A 26,737-nucleotide genomic window follows, 5' to 3' on the forward strand; every position below is an offset into this window, starting at 1 on the left:
AAGTGTTAATTAAAAGATGAAACAGCCGAAGAAATAAACATGATAACATACAGCCTCGGATGTTCACCGTAGTTTTTCACTGGTTTTTCAAGATTCCCAGAAGAACCAGGAACAATACAGATGGACATCCCTGCTTTCCTTCGGCATTGAAAGTACCAGGGCCAGAGATGCAAACAGCCTTGGCCCTGATAGTATACCAGTGATTTTCATCATGAACTTTGAAGGTACAATTTGCCCCACAATCTTAAATGTCATTTTCCTTCTTATTCATGGGGCAAATTTTCATTTAGTTTCAAGGTACAGCTCAAGCTTTGTATTCTTTTCTGGAACGCTCTTTAACTCAGCCCAGCAGATGTTGATTTGCCCCTTGTTGCATTATGCAGTCAGACATGTTCTATGCTTCTGATCCTACTGGTGGAATTGCTGAAACAGTTTCGTCCCCTACCAAGTTATAACCTGCATTCACTAACGAATCTGCACTGCCTACAGCTGTACCGTCTAACTGGTTAAGATCTGAGAAATGAAGGTAGGAGTGTGTGTGAGTGTTTGTGTGTGCGGTATGAGGAAACAATAGTGTGTGTAGACAGACATGGATATAGGCAACATACAGAAGGAGAACTTTGGAGGGTTCTACAGTTTGAGGAGTAAAATGGGAAAGAATAAGATGGAGAAGAAAGGGGGAGTAAGTATAGGTTAGGGGTGCTGCAAAAGAGAAGAGGTACTTTTCTAACACAGAAGGAGAGATTGGTCTTCACACAATTGCAGTTGGAAGACAAACGGATTGGAAGATAACTCTTCCCCAAAAAAGTAAAACTTATGTGACTTTTCCTAAAATAATGAGATGGTTTTTATGTTAAAAATTTTAGACTCAAATTTTACTCTGGGTAAAGTGCTGACACTGAAAGATTTAACAGAATAGTTATTCCTTTTTTTTTTCTTTTTTATGTGCATGCTTGTGCAAGTATAGAATCCATTGGAAGTAGTTCTAAAGACAATTTGTTTAGTTGTTATTTCACCTCAGTGTTTTCCACCTATCTCTGTGTTATTCAGTGGTTGATTACACATGATAGTAGGTCCAAGTACGTGCGTAGATGAAGGCTCATTATTCTGATAAGCTTTTATTAAAATGTCCAAATGAATATTCTCCTTAGAAATGTATGTAAAGCAAACAGTCATCCTGTCTTTTCTCCTGATAGAACAGTATTATGAAATTCTTAAGATTTGAAACTCCAGCCATACTTAAACGTTTTACAGTTTATGTGTGTATATGTCCGTGCGTGTATTTAAAGTATAACAAGTATACTCTCAACAGTTGACTAAATTCTGTTCAAAGACAGAAATGCAGACAGAAACAGGAACAGAGTGAAGCCTACAATTAGGAGAAATGTCATTTTTGAAGTTACACGTGTCTTGCAGCACTAGCCAGCACTCAAGAGGCAGTAAGAGGCAGTTAGCTCACCTCTGCCTACTGTGTGTGGAGTTGGGCCCCTCATTGGTTACCTAAAGAGAGTTTAATAAAGGGTAAGCATTTCATAACTTGGACTACAGTCTCTGGATTTGCACTCTGTTGTTCATGGTATTGTGATTATAGCAAAATCTTTTAACTTCTTTCATCTTTGGTTACTCCATAAGCAAGTTGGACATAGTTTGCAAATGTTGAAAATTTTTATGAAAGTCATTGTCATTTTACTGGATGCTTGATGCCCAACAGACAGACGAGATTGACCTTGGTACCCAGCAGTTCTGTATGTGACGTGTTGAAAAAGGGGACCTGCCATAACATGGTCCTCTAAAAAGAAGGGCCCTGTAGTTCTGGAAGCCAATGAAGTTGTTTGGCCAGAACTTGGAGTCTGCTAGACGTGGCATGAATTTTTTATTGGTGATGATGACTTTATCCATATTGTATTACAGGGTCCCTATGAAGAAGATACAAAACTTAAGAACTTTTGCATTTTACCACACAAATATTTTCTGTGACATTTAACCTTTACAAAATTAGCCATACATAGTTGAATGTATGCTGGAGATGATTCTTTTCACCTGTGCCTTCTAGGGTTCCATCTTTCCCATTACTCTTAAGTTTATTTGTGTCTAACTTAGTAATGATCGATTAATCTATCAAACGTAGAAGCCTCTCTTTTTACTCAGATGGATCTAGAATTTTACTGGTTTTTTTTTTAAGTTAACATACTGTGTAAACTAATACAGCTGAAAATATTTTGCTAAGAAATCAGGGCACAGGGGATGTACTGTATTTGTCTTTCTTTTGTACTTTTTGGGGACAGTTTGGAGAAGCATTATTGAGAACCTTTCACTATTTCATCTCAGAATTAAGCTTGCAAACAAAATCTTACTATCTGTATGAAGAATAGAACTAAGACCAGTTTTTGTGGGCAGTGTCTGATCTTCAGGAGTAGGCCCCTTTTAGTTATATAAACATTAAAGGACCTTTCAAAATTCATACATAATCTCTTGTTTAAAAAAAATCTATGAAATAAGTTTATCTTCTAATGCCATTTTTCCATGAACTTTGTGAATTCTGTCATACATGGCGGAGGCCAGGTGGTACTGTCTGACATGTAACAATGAACTGAAACAGGGATGCCAAAGTCACTGCAGATTGAACTTGGCCTGTTGGAGTTTGACCAGATGAAGTGTGACAGTGTGTATTCTTTCTGAAACAAGCAATTCTGGGAATGAAATACACACACTCCAGTGCTTTGGCAAGGAGGTTACCTTGTGTTGTTTTTTGCTTTTTCCTTTTAACAAGATCAGTTTCATCTTCACTGAAGGTCAGAGGCTTTAAAGTGGAATGCTTCAAGTTCTAATTTTCATTGTGTCAGTATGGGCCTATATGACTGCAGGATAAAGGTTTAGCCGTAGGATACATTGAGTTCTTTTAAACAAAGAGTTTGGATGTGGCTGTTCATTTTTAAAATTCCAGGGTGATGTTTCAGACCTGGCTTGTTCCAAAAAGGATTAAATTGATCCACCTGTCATTTGTATTTCAGGGTTCTCTGCTCAGTGCTTATTTTGAGGACTGCTTTGTATTGTAAAATGCATCAAATTATTTAAAGTTTTTATAATATTCTTATGAATTTATATCTGCTTTCATGAAAATAAAATTCCAGGTTTGTTTTTAGCTTCCAAGATAGTGTTTTTCTTCTTGGCAGCATCCACTTATTGAGGTTTAATACAAAATCAGATATTTTTGTAGGATTAACAAAGACTGCCAGACTCTCACAATGGTCATGGACAATCAAGTTAGGACAGCTCCTTAGGAGTAGTAGGAAGGGCCTAATAGCTAAATCCTCATCTTATATCCACTTGGATCCCAAATGGGCTCTGGTTTATATCCCAGCTGTCCCATTTCCCATCTGTCACCCTACTTGTAGACTGGGAGACCACAATAAGCTCCTGGCTCCCAGCTTCAAATCACTTCAGCTTTTGCGGTTGTGGCCACTTGGGGAGTGAATCAATAGATGGAAGATCTTGTTCTCTGTATCTCCTTTCTGTGTATCTGCCCTTCCAATAAATTTTTAAAAATAAGAAAACATCTAAAAGAGAGTAGGAAAACTGGTAGAAAGTGATCAACTTTGCTAAAAATGTCAAATTAGCATTAACATTACAGTATCATCACGTCTCTCATTTTATTAGTGTCTCACTCTAGTTGATATTTAAACATCTGCTTAGGCACATCCATTGTTCTCCATGGAATCATTAAGTTCTGCACTTGAAATAGTTAATTCCCTAAGATGCAGGCAGTCTTCTTCTGGCCATTGGTAAGCCTTAGTCCACCAGATTTATCCTTTACCAGTACAACTTTTGCGTTTCTAATGAATTGCATATTTTCATGTCTTGTGTATCTAATTATCAGAAGATATGGGTATGAGGATAAAAATTAGATGTGACATATTTAATATGCTATTATACAGGATTTTTGAAAGATTTATTTGTTAGTACTAGAAAGAGTTATAGAGAAAGAGGAGAGATAGAATGGTTTTCCAACCACTGGTGCACTCCCCAAATGGCTGCTGTGATCAGAGCTGGAGTCAGAGCCACAGCCAGGAGCTGTTTCTGGGTCTCCCACATGGGTGCAGGGACCCAAGACCTTGGGCCATCTTATACTGTTTTCCTGGACCATCAGCTGGGAAATGTATCAGAAATGGAGCAGCCAGGACTTGATCCAGTGCACTTGTAGGATGCAAGTATGACAAATAAAGTGTTAGCCTAATAAGCCACCTATTCTGCTACTATTTCTTTTAGTCTTAAGATATGCAGATTCCGGTTTGTTATTTAAGTTTATTCCTGTTAGGAGCAGATTTCTCCAGCTTTTCAGCACACCCCGTCTCAAATAAACTTTCTATGATGCTTATATTCTTCTACTCACTACCAGTAACACTCAGACCATCCACAAATTACTGCCAGAGCCGGTGTGAGCAGACTTCAAATTTATGAGGGCTTTTCTTCTTTCAGTTTTCTCCCTTGGAGTGTCCATACTCGGAGGTAGTGTTTGATCTCAGTGACATCCTGAATGGAAACAGTCACAGCACTTTGGCTGAAAGGACGAGGTCAGACTAGGTCAAAATCACATTGTGCTGATGGTCACTCCTTCTTGTGACCTTTTGCCTCATCAAGTTTGACATTTCTGAATCTTACTCATCCCTCTGCAATTCATTCTTTCTCCCCTTAGATACTACCAGATGACTCCTGAATTGCTGGCTGTGCCTTCCCTGCCTTCCATATAATCTTAGTGTCTTGTGGTCTCCTAGACCAAAAATGTTTGTTTAAAATATATGTGTGTTTATGTGCTTTTATTGGAAAGGCAGATTTTCAGACAGAAGGAAGACAGAGAGAAAGGTCTTCCATCTGTTAATTCACTCCCCAAATGGCTGCAGTGGTTGGAGTTGAGCCAATTCAAAACCAAGAGCTTCTTCCAGGTCTCCCAGCAGGTTCAGGAACCAAAGCTTTGAGCTATCCTCTTCTGCTTTCCCAGGCTACGAAAAAGGAACTAACTAGGTCAAAAGTGGAGCAGCCAGGACACAAACCAGTGCCCATACGGGATGTTGGCATTTGCAGGCAGAGGGTTAGCCAGTTGAGCCAATGCACTAGTGTCCCAAATTACCTTTCTATTCACCCAATAAATAGATACCACTGGATTTTGTTTTTTTCTGTGTGCTTTTCTGTGTTAATTCTCTTTTGTCCAGATTACCCATTTCAGTTAGGTGATCTGATGAACTAACTTAGAACAGCCACATGCATTTGATAATCACAAAATCAAGTAAACTCCAATTATGTATAAGAAATGAGAATGAAAATATTTTGGGTGAGTGGTACCACCATGAGACATTGTTGCTTTTCACGACTGAATTTGACAAAATCTCCCAGGATCGTACATCGTACATTGGCCATGGTATGAGGTTCTAAAGAGTGGGAACAGTCAGTTTCAGTTGTTTCGTAGCTAAGAAATGGCCTATGTGTAATCACTGCAGTATTTTCTGGCTTGCTCCCTGGAAGTTTGCTAGTGAACATGTTTGCAACCTCTGCCAACTGAATTGCAAGTATCCTGTCTGGCATTAAAATTCCAAACATATCTATTAATAAAATGGAAATTGAAATACCAAACAGATTCCTAATGGCAAACAAGCCTCTCTCGCTCTGTTACTTCCCAGCTCTTGCCTTTATACATACAAGAGATGGCTGTTAGGGTGTCCTGAGTATATATCTTTTTTCTCCCCAAAATTCTAGAGTTAGAAATGACCAATGATGGGAGTTTCAGTTTTCTGATTGTGAAAGACCATCACCAGAACCACAGTGTTCTTTGGAATCGCTGCTTATTCCAAATCTTCGCAAATGTTGCTTTTATGCTCTATTAAAATATGCAGAAAAACATTTAGCCAATTAAGTAAAAATTGTAAAGCCGTCATCTCAATGTATGCTAGAACATGCTAGTGTTATTCTGTGAAGTGTACGTTCTGCTATACCAAACCTGTCTCTATGCAACTATTATTTTCCCCCCTCATTTCTACACAGAAGCCTTTGTCAGAATCTAGATCTCATAGACCTCACCATTACTTATTTCATAGGCCTCACTGTCCAAATTGCTGCAACAGCCAGAACTAAGTCAGTTTAGGGCCAGAATCTAGGAGCTTATTCCAGGTCTCCAGTGTGGGTACAGGTTATAAAGGACATGAGCCACCCTCACTACTTTCCCAGGCCAGAAGCAAGAAGCTGGATGAGAAGTAGAGCAGCTGAAAAATGAACCAAAGCCCATATGGGATGCAGATGTTGCAGGCAGATTAGCCAGTTGAGCCATTGTGCTTGCCCTGTGTTTCAATGTATTAATACCCTAGGAAGGGGTATTCACAGTTAGAGGAGCTTACTCAAGACTCAAATAATAGTCTAGATGGATAGTCTCATTAGGGGCTGTCATTGTGACTCTGCCATGCCAGGCACACAGACTTTGCCAACTTCAACAAGTTCTGCCATGCAGAAACCCAAATAGGTACTCCCACAGTCACACCACAGTGCATTAGATTGATTATAGAGGAAAAGAAAACTCGTGTTAGGCCCTAGGTAGGGAAATGGGAGAATGGGAAAATTGTTGCTGCAAGGAGAGAAGAGTGAAATGGGTATTAGAAGAACAAGTATTCTGTAACATGTTACAATTTAATTGTATTGCATACCTAAAAGCATTTTTAAATTAAGATGTAAGACACTGGAACAAGGTTTACTTTTATGAGTAGAGAAAGAGTAGATGGCATTATTCTTCTTGAAGACTTAATCTATAGAAAATATCCTTATGTGCAACAATAGGTAACATTAAATAGATTCTGGGTAGTCTTCTGAATACCTTATATGTATTTACTTAATACTCAAAATAACCTAGTGATGTAGGTCCTGTTTTCTTCCCACTGCTGGTATGAAGGAAGTGAGTTGCAGAGAAACTGGCAGGCGGCCTGCAAGCATGGAAGTCATGAAGCTGATTCTTTAGATATGGATTCCAGAATTGCCCCCTTAACAGCTTCCTGTCTGGCCATCTCTTGGAATATAAGGTGGCCTGTATTCCACATGATGACCTCCTAACAGTATTAGACTGTGCTGCTTTCCAGGTTTCAACCGTATGTATTGTTTTAGCTTTATAGTCCCTGTGGTAGATAGATAGAAGATATTCTATGTATATAGTTAGTAACTGAAATCCAGATTTATCTGAGGTATTAGCTTACGTTTTAAGATTAATGTATTCAAAAGAGTCAGAGAAATACAGAAAAAAAAGATCTGCTGGTTGACTCCCTCAGATGGCTGCCAATGCCAGGAGCTAGGGAGCCAGGAAGCTAAGAGCTTTGTTCGGCTCTCCCTGTAGATGGCAGGAGCTAGGACACTTGGGTTAGCCTGTGCTACTTTCCATGGGTCCTAAGCAAGGAACCGCATCCAAACTGGAGCAGACATGACACGAAATGGAACCCGTATGTGATGCTTCTGGAATCACAGGTAATAGCTTTACCGGCTGTGCCACAACACCAGTCCAGAGATGTTAACACAGCCCCAAGGAAGGTAAACAGATTTGAACTGAATGTGTTATACACTAGGGTGCTTCAGATAGTCCAGAAACTAAGAATGGTTAGAAAAGAAAAATGCAACGCATGCACATTTTAATTTTATGAAATTTAATATATTTACAACTCCTGGGCAAATCTGTTACTTTGTTTTCTGAACATCAAGAGTTGTCAAAAATAACTTAGGTGTTGCCATGTAATACTTGATACTGCTTTTGAATCAATTAAACTGGAAAAATAAGTACATCCCTGCACTTGTCACTTAATTTCACCCAAGACCCTTTAAATATTCTTTATTCCCACAAGCTTAAGTCATTGCTTTTATTGAATAAGATGAGAACTTAAGGGTGCTCAGACAATAATTACATTCCCCTCATGTGTTTTCCTTGTATAAACTCCATAACAAATACCACCAACTGGGTTGCTTGCGGGGCAGTAATTGGTTGTCTCACCTTCTGGAGGGTAAAGTCAGATTAAATGCCTGAATGTTTGCTTTCCTTTTTTTTAAGATTTATTTTATTTTTATTGGAAAGTCAGATATACTGGGAGGAGCAGAGACAGAGAAGATTCACTCTGGCCATTGATTCACTCCCAAGCAGCTGCGGTGGCTGAAACTGAGCCGATCCGAAACCAGGAGCCAGGAGCCTCTTCCGGGTCTCCCACAAGGGAGCAGGGTCACATGTGAGTGCGGGGTCCCAAGGCTTTGGGCCGTCCTGTACTGTTTTCCCAGGCCACAGGCAGGGAGTTGGATGGGAAACAGGGCTGCAGGGATTAGAACCGGCGCCCATAGGGGATCCCAGTGAGGTGTGTGCAAGGTGAGGACTTTAGCTGCTAGGCTACTACCCCAGCCCTGCTTGCTTTCCTTTGCTATCTCTCCTTGGTTTGCACACTGTGGCAGTGTGACTGCCACTCTGCAGGACATCTCTATATTCATGTTCGTTTTTGCTTCTGTGTGACCTAATCCCCTCTTACAAAGACAACAAAGTGAGGGCCCGCTTTCTAGACTCGTTTTAAACTATCCCTTGAAAGACTATCCAAATACAGTTAGTTTTAAGGACTAGTGCTTAGAGCTTGAATGTGTGTGCCTTAAGAGCACACAATTAGCCCCTCACAAGAGAAAGATATGATAAACCTTGAGAAGTCAATCTACAGCAATGAGAAACCTGGGTTGAGTATATTTTCCCTTCCGTTATTTCACTCGACACAAGATGATATGCAGACATGCATAAGGTGTGTTTTGGTGACTATACACCTCTCCACTGGCATGGTGGGTCAGATACTGTCTGGGACACCTGTAACCCAAATCAGGATGCCTGCATTCAAGTCCTTAACTCCTCATCTGATCCAGCTTCCTGAGAGACAGCAGGTACTTAAGTGCTTGGGTCCCTGCCACCATGTGGGAGACTTAGTGTGCTGAGTTCCAGGCTCCTGGCTTTGATCTGGCCCAGCCCTGACGGTTGTGAACCTCTAGAAAGTGAACCAAGATGAGAGTTCTTGCTCTCCTTTTTCTCTGACACACTCATTCTCTGTCCCTCTACCTTTCAGATAAATTAAAATCTATATATTTTTAATCAGTAAACATTTTCACTTAAATATTTTAGCAGGCTTATACAGTTTTATATGCAGATTACCTAAAACAGATGAATGGCCTTCTTGTTTTTGTGTACATTTTCATACCTTGGCAAAAAGAAAAATCCATATCGTATTAGAAAGTGTTTTGCGGGCCCGGCGCGGTGGCGCAAGTGGTTAAAGGTCCTCACCTTGCACGCACGGGATCCCATATGGGCGCCGGTTCTAGTCCCGGCAGCCCCGCTTCCCTTCCAGCTCCCTGCCTGTGGCCCGGGAAAGCAGTCGAGGACGGCCCAAGGCTTTGGGAACCTGCACCCGCATGGGAGACCCGGAAGAGGCTCCTGGCTTCGGATTGGCATAGTATCGACCCGTTGCGCTCACTTGGGGAGTGGATCATCGGATGGAAGATCTTCCTCTCTGTCTCTCCTCTCTGTATATCCGCCTTTCCAATGAAAAAATAATAAAAAAATAAATCTTTAAAAAAAAAAAAGAAAGTGTTTTGCAGGAAAAGATCAATGTGAGTGCGTGCTGTGAGCAGATGCAACAGGTAAGACATTTTATCTTAGTTGCTCATAATGATTCCAGGTTTCGTATAAGACACTAACTACTGATAGAAGTACTGGGGAGAAAAGAAATCAGTGTTCAGCAAGATGAAACTCTTGTCTCAAGCTGTCATCCTTAGAGAACTTGAAGTACATGACAACGAAATAAAACATTTTATCCCTTTTGTGTTATGGAAGTGAATAAAAGAGGGTAAGTGCATCACTGGAAATGATGTGAAGTACCTCTGGAAGGAAAGTACCATCAAGGGAACTTACTCCTTCTGTCTCACAAAAATGTTCTGAATGGTACCATCTGAATGGCAGCCTCTTGACCACTGTCTTTCTTTCGCTAGAAAGCTCCTCAGAGAAAGGGAGGACAAAGGGAAACTACCAGACCTTATGACTGGTAGCATTAACCGAGGGAGTAAGTGAAAGAAAAGGAGGCAAATCTAAGAGTTGAAGAATCCTTTTTGCAATTTTATTAAAATCATCCCAATCTATGACATTTTTAAAGATGTACTGATCTAACTCAGGCTGAGTATACTCAAAAAAGTTGGCACAACAAAAAAGTGACTTTTTTGTTTATTTGCTTCAACAGTAAAGGAAAGTGTGAGATTCTTAGCGCAGACCTTCTAATAAAAATTTGCCGTTGCCTGCTCATCACAGGACTGGATGCATCTGACATTGAGAAAGGATAGCTACCTGGGTATTTTATGGCCTTACAATAGAGATCTGTGAGAATATTACTACATCATTCTGTATCTGATACAGGGTATATATGATTTTGTATGGAAAATACTGGCATTAGAAACAAGATGTTGTAACAGTGTTAGTAATGATAACACAACAACCCAACTGATGTATAATTGTGCACCCCGAGGACATTACATAAAATGGCCTTTGTGATTTTTCTTTGGCTTGTTTCTGTGGCTTTCTTTGGCTTATTCCCTGTCTTATTATTGTACTGCATTCCAAAATACATTCAAGGAAATGTATTTATCTCAAAGAGTCGTAGTCTTTTTTTTTTCATTTTAAGATGGATTGGTATGCTGTTATCGTGATCTGAAGTGAAATATGAGCCCTTTCCACCCACTACCCCATCATCTATATTGAATAAATATTTCATTTGAAAATCTCTTGGATACAAGACTGTAGTCTCTTATTAAATTTAATGCTATCCAACTTCACAGTTTGATTACATGTTGCTATTTTATTTGAATGTCAGATAAAGACATTGATTTGCTTTTAGGCAGCCTAATTTAGAATTCATAAATGTCAGACTTATCTTCTGAAAGTAAAGCAAAAAAGAAAGGAAAAGATTTCAATTTCTCACCTAATGATTTCTCCAACTTACCTGCTCATTAAATATAAGCATTGCAAGATGTAGATTCATACACATTGTTTTACATGTCCTCTTAACCTCTCCCTCTCTCATTATAATTTAACTGATGTAAGATAACCAGTATAGTGTACTTACGCTGCCTTACAATGAGACCTTGCCCTGACTCTCTCCTTCCAGGCCATGAGAACATTAAGGTCAAGGCTTCTCTCCTTTTCACATGTAGGTAACTACTCTTAGCACACAAAGCTCCCAGGAAAAATGTTTGCTGAATAAGTGAATCAAAGGTAAAATGAGTAAGGCATATCCTGTTAACCACAACAACTAATTTCATCTAAAAAAAGTCAGTTGGGTTTTCTCACCATACATATAAAAAATAAGTTGTGTCACTGATCCCAGTGGTTACTTTCAGGATAAGCAAAAGGTTACACTTACTTTATACTTTGTAAGTTAATAGGACATTGCCCTATTTTTCCCTGGATTCAACTTGTGTAATCAGTCATGATATTCTTGCATTGATTTCTCTAATTAATTGATGATATTGGTTAGTTAGGCTGGTATTAAAGAGAACTGATTCTAGGATGATTTACCTGATGTCTATTTTATCCACATGTCTGACAGATAAAATGAGATCTGATTATGTTGTTTCCCTTACTGTTTGTCTAATCATTTCTGTCTGCATAAAAATATTCATATTATCCCATATCTTAAAGAAATAGATAGCTTCTTCTAACATGTGATTTTCTGCAAATACATCTAAATTACACCAAGCCCTTTCTAAATGTTTCTCCCCTCTTCTGTCTTTCTACTGACCTTTGCTACTTCCCTTCAACTGCTCTCTGAGGACCGGTGATTTCCACTGAGCCAAGCATTATCCTCCCTTTGTCTTTTCTTGCTACAGCTTGAGGTGGTAATGAACTCAGTATTTTGCTTCCTGAAATATTTCTTCCGATTTCTACATCCTCAGATTTACATTACCTCCCTTCTCTTTAAAAAAGACATCTTTTACTGCCTGCCTAAAAGCATGGATATCCTTCTAGAGCCCTAATTGGAGAATATCCATTTTCTTTACTCTTTGTGTCTCCATAGCTCTTAACCTTGTTGGTTACATTCAGCGCCATTGCTTTCAGTTGGATCTGCTCGCCCGTGTTTCTTTCTTGTTAGTTGATCTGTAGCCCTGACCTGTTCCTATACCCTATCTGGTCTTATTGTTATATCTCTAATATCTAGGATGAGGTTTATCATGTTATATTCCTAGTGTCTAATGGGTGTTTACAGAATGAATTCATAATTCAGGGAAGTGTTTCTGCATATAGCATGTTGCTAACTGCAAAGTGAAAAAGAGCTCAAGTATAAATATGACACTTTTGGAATATTTTCTGAAAGTTAGTTTGTTCTGCCATAGTGTCTAAGATGTTGTCTGCCAAAATTGTAAATTTTGCTGATTTTTTCAAATCATTCTGACCATAGAAAATAATAATGCACTGTTTTTTCATGTTTTATTGTTCCTTGTAGGATTTTTGAAGTGTTTTAAAATCAAACGTTTTATGTACAAGCTGTCTTTTTAAACTAATGATTCTTCAGTGGATACAAATAATTTTTAATAATCAGGGTATTTAAAACATTTTATAATATTTATATATCAAATATATTTAATGTATATTTAAGTATGTTAATTTAATTGTGTTTAATTATATTTGCAAATCATATATGAAGTCTTATGTTGTATTTGTGAGATTTAGAGGGACAAATGTGGGTAATTATGTATATATGTATATATTTGTACTTGTTTAAAATATATGTGATTATAATAGTCTTCCCAACAAATATGTAAGCTTATATGCAGTTATAGTCATGGAAAAGATATGAGTAGCTAAGCCATTGTTCTACTCACAAATATATAATATCAGATTCTGCGGTTTTCTAAACTGTGGTAGACTTAGTAATTGCAGATTGAGATTTAGAAATTCAGGTTTCTAGTTGAAGGTTTTGCTACCAACTGCAATGTTGGATATATACTTCTGGAAGTTATCCTTCACTAGGGAAAAGATCTCTCTCTGTTACACTCATTCCTTTATATTGCAGCATCTGAAAAAGAGTAGTTCCAGAGCCAAGTGCTGATTCAATTTGTCCCATGGATTATATTTCTCCATATTCAGGGGTTCTACATCTGTAAGATAATGTACTGCCCAACTTCACATTCCCAGTTAACACTAGAGCCCTTAGAATTAGGTAAGATGGAATCAAAGCTGGAACAGTTTGTTGGGCTTCAGCCATCAAAACTTGTCTCATTAAGTATTTATAAGTTTAAATAAGACAACAGCTCGTTATCAGTCTGTGTGCCATGTTCCATTAGAACAACTGAAAAGAAGACTGCATCCCTGCTTCCAAATCAAAGATGGACTCCCAGTGAAAATGTTGGGCATGTCTAGACAATGGGATGCTGGACTATCTGACATTGTAACAGCAGTGTCAGGCACACTTAAATAACAGACCGATGGAATTGTAACTTGTTGTGAAGGACTATACTGTTGTAACATTATGACGAAAATCAGTTGGTGTGGGAGGCAAATTTTGGGGGAGGATCCTAGACCCTACATAATTCTACCATAAAATAAAAAAAAACTCAATGGAAAAAATATATATGCAAAACTTCCAAATTCCAAAACTTAAGTAAATATAAAAACATGTCAGTGATCCTCTCAGATTATGTGTTTATCAGAATGAATAGAATTACCATTTTAGAAGTTGTTAGGGAAACTAACACTTTGGACACAAGTTCTTTAGGAAAATGGCATCTCATTTAAAAATACAAATTAATCAAACTTATTCATTTTATATAAAAATTAACAGCCATGTGAAATGTTAGGAAAGAGAACTCAGATACTGCAGTCTACACTTCCCTGTCATCTGGACTTCCAGCTCTGCCTCGGTCGATCGTCCAGCAGGGACGCTGAACACCCTGCAGAGACACTGAATAATCGACGGAGATCTGGACACTTTATGCCACTGGCAAGACAACGGTCCTCCTTGCCGCCAAACTCAGGGCTTTGCTGTCACAGCCACCAGGACCACTTTTGCTGCATGCTTCTTCCCTTTACATCCTGCACACTCCTGCATACTGGGACCCTGATTTCTTTAAAACAAAAACAAAACGAAACAAAATTCTGCAATACCCTTGTCACTCTGTATCTTCCTTACGCTGTGTGTGTGTTTTCTGGATAACCAGATTATTATTTGTTCACTGGTGTGTTAGCACACTAGAATGTAAGCTCTATTACAGCAGGATATTTGTCATTTGCCAGGATATCCTTAGTAACCAGAAGTTTGTGACATATAATTGATGTTCAGTAAATGTTTTCTAGATGGATGAAAAACTGACTTTAAAAACATTTTACTGTGAACTTCCAAACTGCTGATCCTCTTAACAGTTTCTTCCAGCATCATCTCATGTTATGAAGCCTGTCGTGATTTCTCTATGTGTGATCCTCATTATTTGCATAAAGATTGGCAGTCCACCCTGGCTTTATTGCCTCCGGCTAAATTCAGAAAGCGCTTGTAATTTCACTTGGTTAAGTACTGTGGTAATATACCCAGTGATCTTCCCGTATCCTGCATAAGGGATCTGGCCAGTATATGAGCATGAATTAAATATTGCTCTATCACAGTAACTTCTGAAATGAACTATTTTTTCATAAAGGAGGCATAGTATAAAATGTATCATTATAGAAACTAAACAGCATTCAAAATGGCTACACACAAAGTTGCTGGCTTCAATAAATAAACATGTTCTACAGAGACTTGTCAGGAAAGTAAGACATAGCAAAAAGAAAGAATTACTTGAGCTTCTGTAGGAAAATAGTCCACAGCCATTTGAATTTTGATGAAGTATGAATTGCTATGTCTTTATAAGGCAGTTTAAAATAGCCATCAAAATTAAATAGCTTCCTATCTTTTCACTGGCATTCCAACTTACAGAAATGTATTATATAACGATTTTCCTATTACATCTGGAAAAATTCAAAAACCTATAAATTTGTGGTTTAGTTGTGCACTGCAATACAGACAGCCATTCCATAGAACAGTGCAGTCACTTTTTAAGAATGAATGTAGATGTGGTTTTATGACATTCTATTAAATGAAATGAGAAAGTCATTAAAAAGAAAAGACTGCACATATACTTGTATTACATATTGAATGGGAAATTCCAACCAATATATGTGATGTGATCCCACAATCAAGTTTATACCACTCTTATCGATATTGGGGATAGTGGTAAGCAGAACACACAATGCCCTCACCCTTGTAGAAATTATATCCTAATTGAAAACAAAACACGTAAAGATTTGATGATAGTAGCAATAGAGATATGAAAAAAATCATGACAAGGAATCAGGAAGGGTGAGGATCACAAAAAGCCTCATTTGGGATTTGATATTAGAATAGAGAACAAGAAGGCAAGACAGAAACGGCAGGGAGAAATAAGACTGTGAAGCATACGGGAGCAGGAAGACCCTGAAATGATGCAGAAACAGCAACATAGTGTGAGTGGCGAGCAATGATCATGTGGGAAGGTAGGATGTTAGGTATCCACGGGGCAGCGTAGACGGCATTTTATGGACATGCTAACAATCTGGATTTTGTTTATTTCTTGAGATTCATTTTGATGAAATCTCAAGAAAGTGATTTTCTGATTTGTGTCTCTGGTAATTGGCAAGGCTATTACACAGAATATTCTGAGGAGGAAAGGACAAGATGCAAGAACAATGTGGTGATTACATTGGTCTTGTTGATTGATGCAAGTGACTCTCATTGGGATTGCAGCAGCAGTAGAGAGGATGTGGTGTGATCAAAATTGTGATGTATTTTAAACGTAAAGCTAAGAAAATTGCTGAATGGATTATGGATGGGTGTGATAGAGAAAGGAATCAAGGGTGATTACACAGTGGTAGGCCTGGGCAACTCAGTGTACATGTCTTACACTAAAGGCACAAGACTCTGGTAGTCAGTGGTAACAGATGTAAGGTTAGAGTTTTGCCATTGGTGCATTAACATTGAAATATCTACTGGATCAATAAAGTTATACACAATCAATTCCAGACAGTCAAGTATGGAGAATGGTTAGGAGTAGAGACATACATTTTGGAGGGCTTAAACTAGAAAGTAAGTTAGAAAAATTTTCAGAGTTCCAAGGGCTAAAACATGGGGACTTGCCTACATCTAGAAGCATAAATGGTCCTGGAGAGAAACAAACTAAGAAACTAGCAACAGGAAGTGTGGATCACAGAAACCAAGTGAAGAAGTGTGTACAAATAAAAACCATCATTTCCGAACCACTAGATATCATCTTCCTCGAGGGAAGAGATTGTAGATACCAACATTTACTATCGCTGTTTGAATATTTTCTAATATGCCTCTGTTGCCTTTGTAAAATTACAATGAGAAGGTTAAGAGAAATAGAAAATAGAAAAAGCTAATGGATACATTGAATGCATGGGATACATCAGCATTAAGTCTGCATATATAAACTGTTCTGTCTTTGCTCAATTTGCAAGGATTATTGTGACCAGAAAGAGAAAAAATCATCTCTTACGTGGCTTATGTGAAAGTATACTTATGCACATGTTTTAGAGATTTATGAGAATTGGAAAGTCTGCAAAGTATTTCAGAAATTTGGAAAAATAGAATCAAAAATACAAGTTCATTTCATGCACAAAAAATGTAAACCCATGAAAATCAAAGACATATATAGAATATGTTGATGGGAATGAATAATAGCTTGTCTAGCCCATTAAAATTGGATTTTTCCGTAAAACCAAATAAGGTTTTTGAGATTGATTTTTATACTATGAATAGAATTCTGGTCTGTGCACTTCAAAATGGCCCTAGTAAGTTTCTCTCAACTTACTGTTTCCTGGGGACTGAAATGAAAGCGATTATCAGCATAATTCACAGTGCAGATGGAAGCACTCCCTCTACTTGTCCAAAATCCTACCACGGAATCAGTAGAACAGGAGATGGCTATGTAACATGAAGTTAGGGTCATACTTGTTCTACATAGCATATATCCCTTCTCAAATGAAATAGCATGCTACAATTTTCACAATGGAAAAAAAAACATCAAATAGAAGACTACTACTTCTGTTTGAGAATATTGCTGATGTGTGATGGTGTCAACTGCGACATTTTTCCATACTTAGTTCAGAGTACCTCTTAAAAAGACATGCCATTTTCTTTTAGCTCTATCCCTGTGCCTTTGGAATATTCTAGATTAGGAGAATCTTGTTATATTATTTAACATCTTTCCATGTGACAACTCAATGCCAAAGGCAAGATTTCACTGCCATTGTTAGCTGCAATAATATAGTGGAATTCATTGAGTCTTGTGCAGTCTCTGCAATTGCAGTTATGATGTTTCTTCCACTGTGACACCTTTTAGCCAAAATAAACGTTGGGGGCAAACTATGTAATTAAGCAAATTGTTCTCTTGGAGCAGTTTTTCTAATTCGGTTTTAATTATGTGAAAGATTAACTGTTTGTACAATCAGTTGGCATTCAGGAGAAAACTGTTTACATCAAACTTAGCATTTCTTTTTATCTCTTCTGTCAGAGTCAGGCCACAAGAAGTTAAAAAGTACCATACAGAGAAGCACAGAAACAGGCATGGCAGCTGAAATGAGGAAGATGGTACGGCAACCGAGTCGAGAGTCTACTGATGGCAGCATCAACAGTTACAGTTCTGAAGGAAAGTAAGTGATGTCAGCGTATCTGGATGGCCTATGGCCAAGGAAAACACAAAGCTCCCATGAGTTACCCTACAACCAATGGTTCAGCCTTCCACTGCAGACTATCCTGACCATGGAACTGATGACTTAGATCTTTTAAAAAGATGAAGAAATGCTGAGTAAATACATTTCAACCACCGTTCATCAGTTAGTAGAGTACAGGAAAGTCCCTTATTGAATATATAGTTCAAATGTCACATTTAATATATTCTTTCATATAAGAAATTCAGATTCTGGTTGGCCTTATCGCCAAACTCCGTTTCAAAGTTCAGAAGAAACTGAGTTTTCATATTTCTACATGTCTCCAAACTGTCTAGAACCTCAAGCAAATCTAACACTCTCATACATATAAGAAACTTATATTTATTTGTTTTGAAAAACATCCCCTATGTTTGCCTTGGAGGAAAAAAGCCACAACCTCTATTCATCAATTTTTTTTCTTTCATTATAAAATTTTAGTTACTTATGAAAAAAATTGAGTCTTTGTTTTGTTCGCTTGGTTAATTTTTTAACCATTTCGTATAAGCCCTTACGTTAATAAGTCATTACACTCTTGTGTAAAGATGGACAGTGTACAAATTTTATGTAATTATTCACTCATTACCAGTCATTTCACTCATTTATTAACATAGTATTCAGAACCTTTTCTGCTTTTACTAATATTTTCCTGTTTTGAAAGTGAATAAAATCATATCAAGTTAGCTTTTACTACATGCTTCTGCATTCCTGGGATGGGTAGATCATTGTCCGTTTGACTGAGTGATTGCTGTGCATGTTTCCAGCAAGATATAGCTGAGGACAGAAATCAGCAGACATGAAAGTTAGGGAGAAAAACCTGCTGAAAAAAATACTAATATTTGGTGAAGTAGTATGAAGCATATGAAAATCAAAGACTGGATATGTTTCCTGATATGATTAGCAACAAATCAAAATTTGCCTCTATCCTGGGATAAACCGCTTAGTTTCTCATAGACTTATTTTCAGTTTCTGGATAGGATAAAGATGTGTGTCCTAATCCTCTTGATTGTGAGGAAAGGCTATGCATAAAGCACAGTGGAGGCATAAAATCCCATTCAAAAGCCCATTCTAATAACAGTTCCTGAATTCCAACCAGAAAAATTGTCCTCATTACCCAGAGACAATTACATCAATAAACAAGAGAAGGCTGAGTATGCTGAACCTGGAGCACCTGCATCCATGTCAGAACTCTTAGTTTGAGTCCTGGCTTCCCATCCTGCTTCCTCCAGTAATGGCCCAAGTGCTTGCGTTCCCGCTGCCTACAAGAGAGACGAAGATGGAATTCCTGATTTCAGGCTTTGGCTTAGCCCAGCCCTGGTTGTTGGGGGATTTTGGAAATGACCCTGCAAACACAAGATTGCCATTTGAGTTAGCTGTGTCAATCTTTAAAAAAAAAAAAAAAAAGAAGAAGAAGCGATCACCACTCTTGTGCAGCTTAAATACAGTCACACTTTTGTAACAATTTGATATAATCAACCAATTTCCATTTGGGTTAATGACTCAGGTAATTTAAATATTGAACTCATTCATAGATGAATAAATTGAATATGTTTTATAAGTAAGAACTTACACAATAGTATTTATTGAAGGAATTATTAGGCACTTTAAAATGTTTTGAATTAATGCCACTTGTTCATTATAAAAAATCATATTTTACATGAAAAGTACATTTAGATAAGGATTTAGATTCGGCTTTTTAAATATCCAGAATGCTAGGCATACCAAAAGCTATCACCGAAGACTCTAGAATACGACATCAGAGGCTAAACTGAAAGTTTAGACCTCTTTTCCAGTCACTGTTGACCCGCAGATACTTGGCTGATGGCAATCCAGACAATCAAGTAACAGGTATGTAAGGCAAACAATTCTCAAGAGATCTAAATTTTGCTTTCCTTGATTTTTGTTCTTTCCCTCATAGCTTAATATTTCCCGGAGTGCGACTAGGGGCTGACAGTCAATTCAGTGATTTTCTTGATGGACTGGGACCGGCCCAGCTTGTTGGCCGGCAGACCCTTGCCACGCCTGCGATGGGTAAGAACTCACTACTTGCTCAAGACTTTTTCAAATGCTGTAATAATGAAGTGAGAGGTAACATTTTAGCTAATGTTGTTGATACATTGTTATGATTGGTAATATTACAGAAAATGAAATTATTCAAAAATTTTGCTTTTCAACTTTGGTTTTAAAACTTTAGTTAGAATTTAACAGTTCGGTAGAGTTTGTACAGACAACACTAAGGAGATAATATTCCCTTCTTCCCTCTCTTGTTTCCACTCTTGTTCCCTTCCCCTTTTCAAGCTTTCCTTCTTATGCATTTCTTTTCTTCCTTCCTTTTTCTTGTTTCCACGATAAGGTATTTTAAAATGACATTAGAGTAAAAAGACTTCATGCATCATCAAGTAAGAATTTTAGCAAGCAAAAAGACCCTAGATCAGTAGGAATACAGGTGATAGCTAAAAACAATAATTGAATGGAAAACATGCTGGTTTTAATGATTTGTGATTGCTTTAAAGTCTGGTTTTTTTTTTAAGATCTATTTATTGTTATTGGAAAGGCAGACGTACAAAGCTACTGTGTTTTTAACCAAATGATACTTTGATTCATACATACAATTTTTATGTTAGAATCGGGGCAAACATGCCTGTCTCCTCAAACATTATCCTTTATGGCGTAAACATTCCCTTTCTCCAGCGTTATTTTAATAATATGCAGTGCATTATTATTCTCTGTAGATACTTTAGTGTTCACTGGAATGCCAGAACTACATTCTTGTATCATAACTGTAACTCAGTCATGAATCTTTGGATTACAGGAAAACCCTGTCAGAACAAAGAATCTAGCACAGGACCAAATATAGGGTGAAGGTGATATTTTAAGCATAAAAAAAAGATGTTACAACCTACAAAATATTTCATTTAACATTTTAGCATCTATTGTGACTTTATCTTTCTCTTGAAAAAGGAGGGCAAGTGTTTGACCTAGTGTTGACACCAGGGTTGGCTTCACTGCAGCATCCACATCCCACAGCAGAGTGAATGCTGAATGTAGCATATGGGCACAGTGGAAGTTGCTGGACCCTTGTAGGAGCTAAGATCCTTGTCCCCTACGTCCTTGGCATTGGCTACAGTTATCTGAGCTTACAGATGCCTTGCAGAAGCAAAATAAAGCATCTCTAATAGAAATGATAATATCCTGAGCACTCAGTTTTTTCTAAGGTTAATATTTTAAATTGGACAGCTTCTCCTTTGGTTAGTGCACAAAACTTGTGCCTGCGTTTCTGCTGGACCGTGGTCTTTTTGTTTGCTGGACTATATTTAGTGAAACCAGTGAGCCATTGACTATAATGTACATTTTAAAATGTTGTCTCAAAAATAGCAAACATAGGGCCTGGTGTGATGGCGCAGTGGATAAGGTTCTCGCCTTGAAACCCGGGATCCCATATGGGCACCGGTTCTAATCCCGGCAGCCCCGCTTCCCATCCACCTCCCTGCCTGTGGCCCAGGAAAGCAGTCGAGGACAGCCCAAAGCCTTGGGACCCTGCACCCACGTGGGAGACCCGGAAGAGGCTCCTGGCTTCAGACTAGCATAGCATCGGCCATTGCAGTCACTTGGGGAGTGAATCATCATCAGACAGAAGATCTTCCTCTCTGTCTTTCCTCTCTGTATATCCGCCTTTCTAATAAAAAAAATTTAAAAAAAAATAAATCTTTTAAAAAAAATAGCAAACATAAATAGATAACTATAAATATGAAAAAGCATCAAAAATTAATTGGAGACACAGATGAACAGGAATTTTGGACGGGAAGTTAGAGACAGAGAAGAAAGTGTCATGTCCCACAAGCGTGTGGTTGAAGCTCCTCACAGGGAAAGAGAGTATAAAACAAAAGCTACGTTTAAAAATAACATGGTTGAAAATTTTCAAAACTGGAAAATAAATGTCAAGCTTAGCTTTCAGAAGTCCCTGTGAAAACCCCATGCAAAAAGAAGAGCAGTATTATAGATAGTATTATCCCAACCAAATTGGATTTGTTATGAATGTGCAATTATATTTAATAACCATTTGCTCACACTAACACAGAAGAAGAAAAGGCTTTCTTAATATTTGAAGAAGATATTTGTGGAAGAAATATTTGATAAAAGTCAGACATGAAATTTACTTAATTTGATAAAGTGTCCATAGAACAAATGCTTCACTGTGTGATCATACACAAAATTGGCCAAAAATTTTTAAATATTTTACTCACAAAAAGCCACAGGCTGTCAGAAATGCACATCTGCATACATACACTGCAGTTAGAAGTTCAGAGCAATGAGTTACCACCCGGGATGCCAGCACCCTGTAATCCAGAGCCTGGCTTTGTGTACTGGCTCCACTTGCAATTCAAGCTTCCTGCTGATGCTCAGCCTAGCAGGCAGCAAATGAGATGGCACAAGTGCACAGGTCCCTGCTATGCACAGGGCAGACCCAGACGGACTTTGCAGTTCCTCACTCTGGCATGCCCCAACCTCAGCTGTTGCAGGCATTTCAGGATTGAAGCAGTGCATTGACAGTTTCTCTGGGTGTGTCTGTGCGTTTTGCTCTGCATTTCAAATGAAGTGCTTTAATACATGACATTTTTAAAGGAAAGAGAATTGTTAAAGAAATAACGTTTTAATTAATTGGATGAAACAGAGCAAAATGCCTGTGAGATCCAGCAATATCATGCCTAGGCGTATATAATCTTAAGGCACTCTGGATTTTTTTGGCAGCGTTTTTGGTAATGGTGCCGGATTAGGAGAGAAAGACACACAGTTGGAAAACGACATCTTCACACAGCAGAATATATAGGTCAGTTAAAAAGAATAAACTAGACTACTGCACATCATGCTGGATTGATATCTTAAGAAAATATTGACACCATGGAAAATAATTAAAGTTTTTAAATTAAAGAAAAAACAAAAATACTAGGAGAAAAAGTGAATGCTAAGTAATACCACTTATATTTAATGCTTAAAATTGGGGGATATATTTGAGATAGACAAATAATGGACAATTATTTGAGATAGACAGTAAATTAAAAAAAAAAAAGAAAAATAAAGCAAGTAAGAAAACTTAACTGGAGCTACAGCTGTTAATGTTAATCTACCCATTAAATGAAATGCCACTGTACTCCTAGATCTGCATTGTGAACTGCACAAAATTTGTTCACCTTATATAAATAAACTAATTTTAAACTTAAAATTTTATGAGTGAGTGAAAAATGGGGCAAAATATGTGTACATGGATTTATACATGAATTCTAGTAAATCTGAATGTAAGAGTTGAAAATTCTAAATATTTTCAAGAAATAAGAATGTCAGGGCTAGTACCATGGCATTGCAGGCTAAACCTCCATCATCCGGTCCTTGTCCTGGCTGATCCAATTTCAGTCCAGCTCCCTGCTTGTGATCTGAGAAAGCAGTGGAAGGAATTCCAAGGCCTTATGCCACTGCACACAAACGAGACCCAGAAGAAGGTCCTGGCTTCAGACCAGCTCAGCTCCAGCCATTGTGACCATTTAGGAAGTGAACCAATGGATGAAATATTTCTATCTCTTTTTTGTCTCTCCATCACTTCAAATTCTCTGAATGTAAAGTAAAATAAAATAAATCTTAACTTTTTTTTTTGAAGAAGTAAAAAGGGAAGAGTCTGACATTGTGGCATAGCAGTGAAAGCTACTGCCTGTAACGCTCATGTCCCATATGGGTATCATTTCATGTCCGTGCTGCTCCACTTCTGATCAAGCTCCCAGCAGAAAATGGCCCAAGTACTTGGACCCCTGCACCAACACAGAATACCAGGAGGAAAGACCTGGCTGCTGGATTACCCTTTGGGAAATGGACCAGCAGATAAAGACCCTCTCTCTGTCTGTCTCTCTATCTCTTTCGCCTTTCAAATAAAAAAAAAAATCTTTTTTTTTAAGGAAATGGAAACTTTTTCTCAACTCATTGTAGTAATTTTAATTTTATAACTGTTCATTAGCTGTATAAGCCTTCCTAATAGCAAAAGAAGCATTAACTAATGTAAAATTTTAACCATCTGATTAGAAAAATTGAACATTTTATTAATATTATTATTAGTAGATATGGGAAATAAGAAAGCATATTTTTTCTGATTATGGTGCAAACTGATAAACCTCTCTGAAGGATAGTTGGCAATATGCAAAGAAGTTTTAAATATCCTTACAATTACATCTGACAATGATACGTATGGGAATTCAGTGCTCAAGAAATAATCAATGACCTTTGACCTATGTAATTCTTGGAAACCTATGTGTTATAGTGTTGCTTAATATTCGTGTTACCATTCATTACTATTAGTATTAAATAATGTTATATTCATTATAATGCAGCAATGTAAATAATCTCTATTTCCAGTAACAGGACTGCTGAAGTAAGTAGTGACATGTCCATTTCAGTGGTCCATTTGGTCAGTAAATGTACGGTCACAATTGGCAATGACACTTTAAAACATTTGTGAAAATTGGATTGCAAAGATAATTGTACTTTGGGGCTAGGGTTGTGAGATGAAGGGTTATTTCATCATTTGGGGAGTGCATTAGCAGAATAAAGGTCACTCTGTTCCTCCCTGTCAATCTGCCTTTCGAATAAAATTTTAAAAATTTAAATTATATTTTACACATTTTTAAAATAATATGTATGAGAAATTTTGACGTCCATTCACATGAGTGAATTTCAAAGTTTTGCACCAAAATAGCCCCCTTTAACTGCATTTTCTGTGAGGTTTGAAGCACTTTCATATATATAAAATTTCTAGTAATTCATCAAACTATTAATGGCAGTTTACATAATAGAAAAGCAGATAATTACAATTTTTAGTAAGAAACTAAAACAAGTAAATACACTGTGTAATATATGACACACTGAACAATGTAAGAAAATGCCTTTGAATCCAAGAACTATTTAAACATTTGGTGGTGTTATAGTTAGTGATTTGTAAACTGATCTGCAAATTTCTTAAGATGGATTAGTCCCGGAAGGAAAATATTTCAAGATTTGATTTTGAATCTACAAAAATAACTTGAATTGGGGTGTCTTAGTATTAAAATTTTAATCAAGATAAACATAATGCTTTTCAGGGAGACAATTTGAGTCTGCTTTGAGCTATTTATTTTTTAACTTGATGTAACTACAAACAAGTTGAGTCATTCTTTCTCTCCACCTGCAGGTGATATACAAATTGGAATGGAGGATAAAAAGGGCCAGCTGGAAGTTGAAGTTATTAGAGCACGCAGTCTCACACAAAAGCCTGGTTCCAAATCCACACCTGGTAAGGAGAATAGTACTGCATTTGATCCGTAGAATTCAAAAAGGGCAAGACTCAGAACATTTGTTTTGTTTAAATTTTTATACTCGGCTTTGCAGCTTTTTTGTGTTGTTTTTTGTTGAGACTATGAAAATAGATCTAGGTAGTTGTCCTGCACCATTATTCTTTCAGAGGATACTAGCAAGAGTATTGCTGTGTTTTTAAAAGTTTGATTATGACTGTTCACTGTGACATTTTTTCTATAAATAAGAAAAAGGATTTAGTTGTGTGAATAAAAAAAATGAGCTTTAAGGCATAATCTGAGTTGTATAGAGCTACAACCTAGTTAAATCTTAAGATAACTTTCTATGAGTTTACTTGAAATGAGGAAAATGACAGTAATGGTGACACCATATTTTATAGCATGCGTTTTGTGGCTCACTGAAAACTCTAATTTAAATAAGCTGTGGTGCAAGATTTCAAAAAAAGCAACTCTGATTCTCAAGGAAGACATTTTCTAATAAAATCCAACTGACTATGAGAAATAACTTCCTTCATACTATTTTTCCAGCTCCATATGTGAAAGTATATCTTTTGGAAAATGGGGCCTGCATAGCCAAGAAGAAGACCAGAATTGCACGGAAAACCCTTGATCCTCTGTATCAGCAGTCGCTGGTTTTTGATGAGAGTCCACAGGGTAAAGTTCTGCAGGTCAGCGATGATTTAGCATTTTATATAGTAATATGTAGGTTATCCATTGACAAATGGTCAAACAGAAAAAAAACAAAATACGGTAAAAAACAAATGTAGTATCAAATGCCTTAAGAAGAGAAAAAGGACTTTGATTTACAAGGCAAACACTGTGTTGTATTGAAAGTATCTGAGGGGTGGTAGTCATTTGTTCTAGTGATCAGGATCCCTGCTTCCCATCTGAAGTGCCTGACTTGAATTCCTAGCACTCCTTCTGGGCTCCGTCTTCCTAACAGTGCAGGTCCTAAGGGGCAGCAATGATGGGTTGAGTAGTTCCATACAAGCCACTCATGTGGGGGGAGGGGCGGCTAGATTTGATTCACTGCTCCTGCTTCAGCCTGACCCAGCCCTGGCCATTGCAGGCATTTGGGGAAGTTTCTCTCTCTCTCTCTCTCTCTCTCTCTTTCTACCCCCTGCCACCTCTCTCTCCAGCCCTTCCTCCTTCCCGTCTCTGAATAAGTATTTGGTGGCTTTAAGGGAAAGCATGGTTTTCACTTTTTAGTGTTTTTACTTTCTTCTCACTATCCCCTCTACTGTTGTCCTATTTCTCACCCTTCCTCTCTTCTCAGTAGGTATATAGATATCTGGATACATAGGGAACTTAATCATGGGAATGATGGTGCTTGATAGCATTGTTGATTGAGCATCATCAAATACCAGATGTGGGATACAAAGAGAAAGATGAGCACACAAACCAGGAAGTAATGCTGATTGAATGCCAGACGTGTTGCTAGGTACCTGCATGTATTACCTCTTTTAAAACTTTCAAGCCATTATATGCCATAAATATCATTTATCCTCATTTTAACTTGTGTTTGAGGGTTATAGAGATTTGTCAACGTTACACAGGCATAAACATTCACCATTCTTTGTTCTGTGTAGCAGGTGAGTTG

At 37.7% G+C, this 26,737-nt stretch overlaps 1 protein-coding gene across 1 annotated transcript in view; it reads left to right on the top strand.

Annotated features, from left to right (window-relative positions):
* Positions 1-26,737, top strand: part of RIMS1 (regulating synaptic membrane exocytosis 1) — a 446,205-nt gene that overhangs the window by 417,270 nt on the left and 2,198 nt on the right. The window contains 4 exon segments of the mRNA XM_040983625.1: positions 17,617-17,755; positions 19,728-19,840; positions 25,017-25,118; positions 25,666-25,805. Coding sequence (XP_040839559.1) covers positions 17,617-17,755; positions 19,728-19,840; positions 25,017-25,118; positions 25,666-25,805 — 494 coding nt within the window.

This window comes from Ochotona curzoniae, unplaced genomic scaffold, assembly GCF_017591425.1.
Source record: "Ochotona curzoniae isolate NIBS_2020 unplaced genomic scaffold, NIBS_Ocur_1.0 contig_3819, whole genome shotgun sequence".
In the NCBI taxonomy this organism is placed as follows: domain Eukaryota; kingdom Metazoa; phylum Chordata; class Mammalia; order Lagomorpha; family Ochotonidae; genus Ochotona; species Ochotona curzoniae.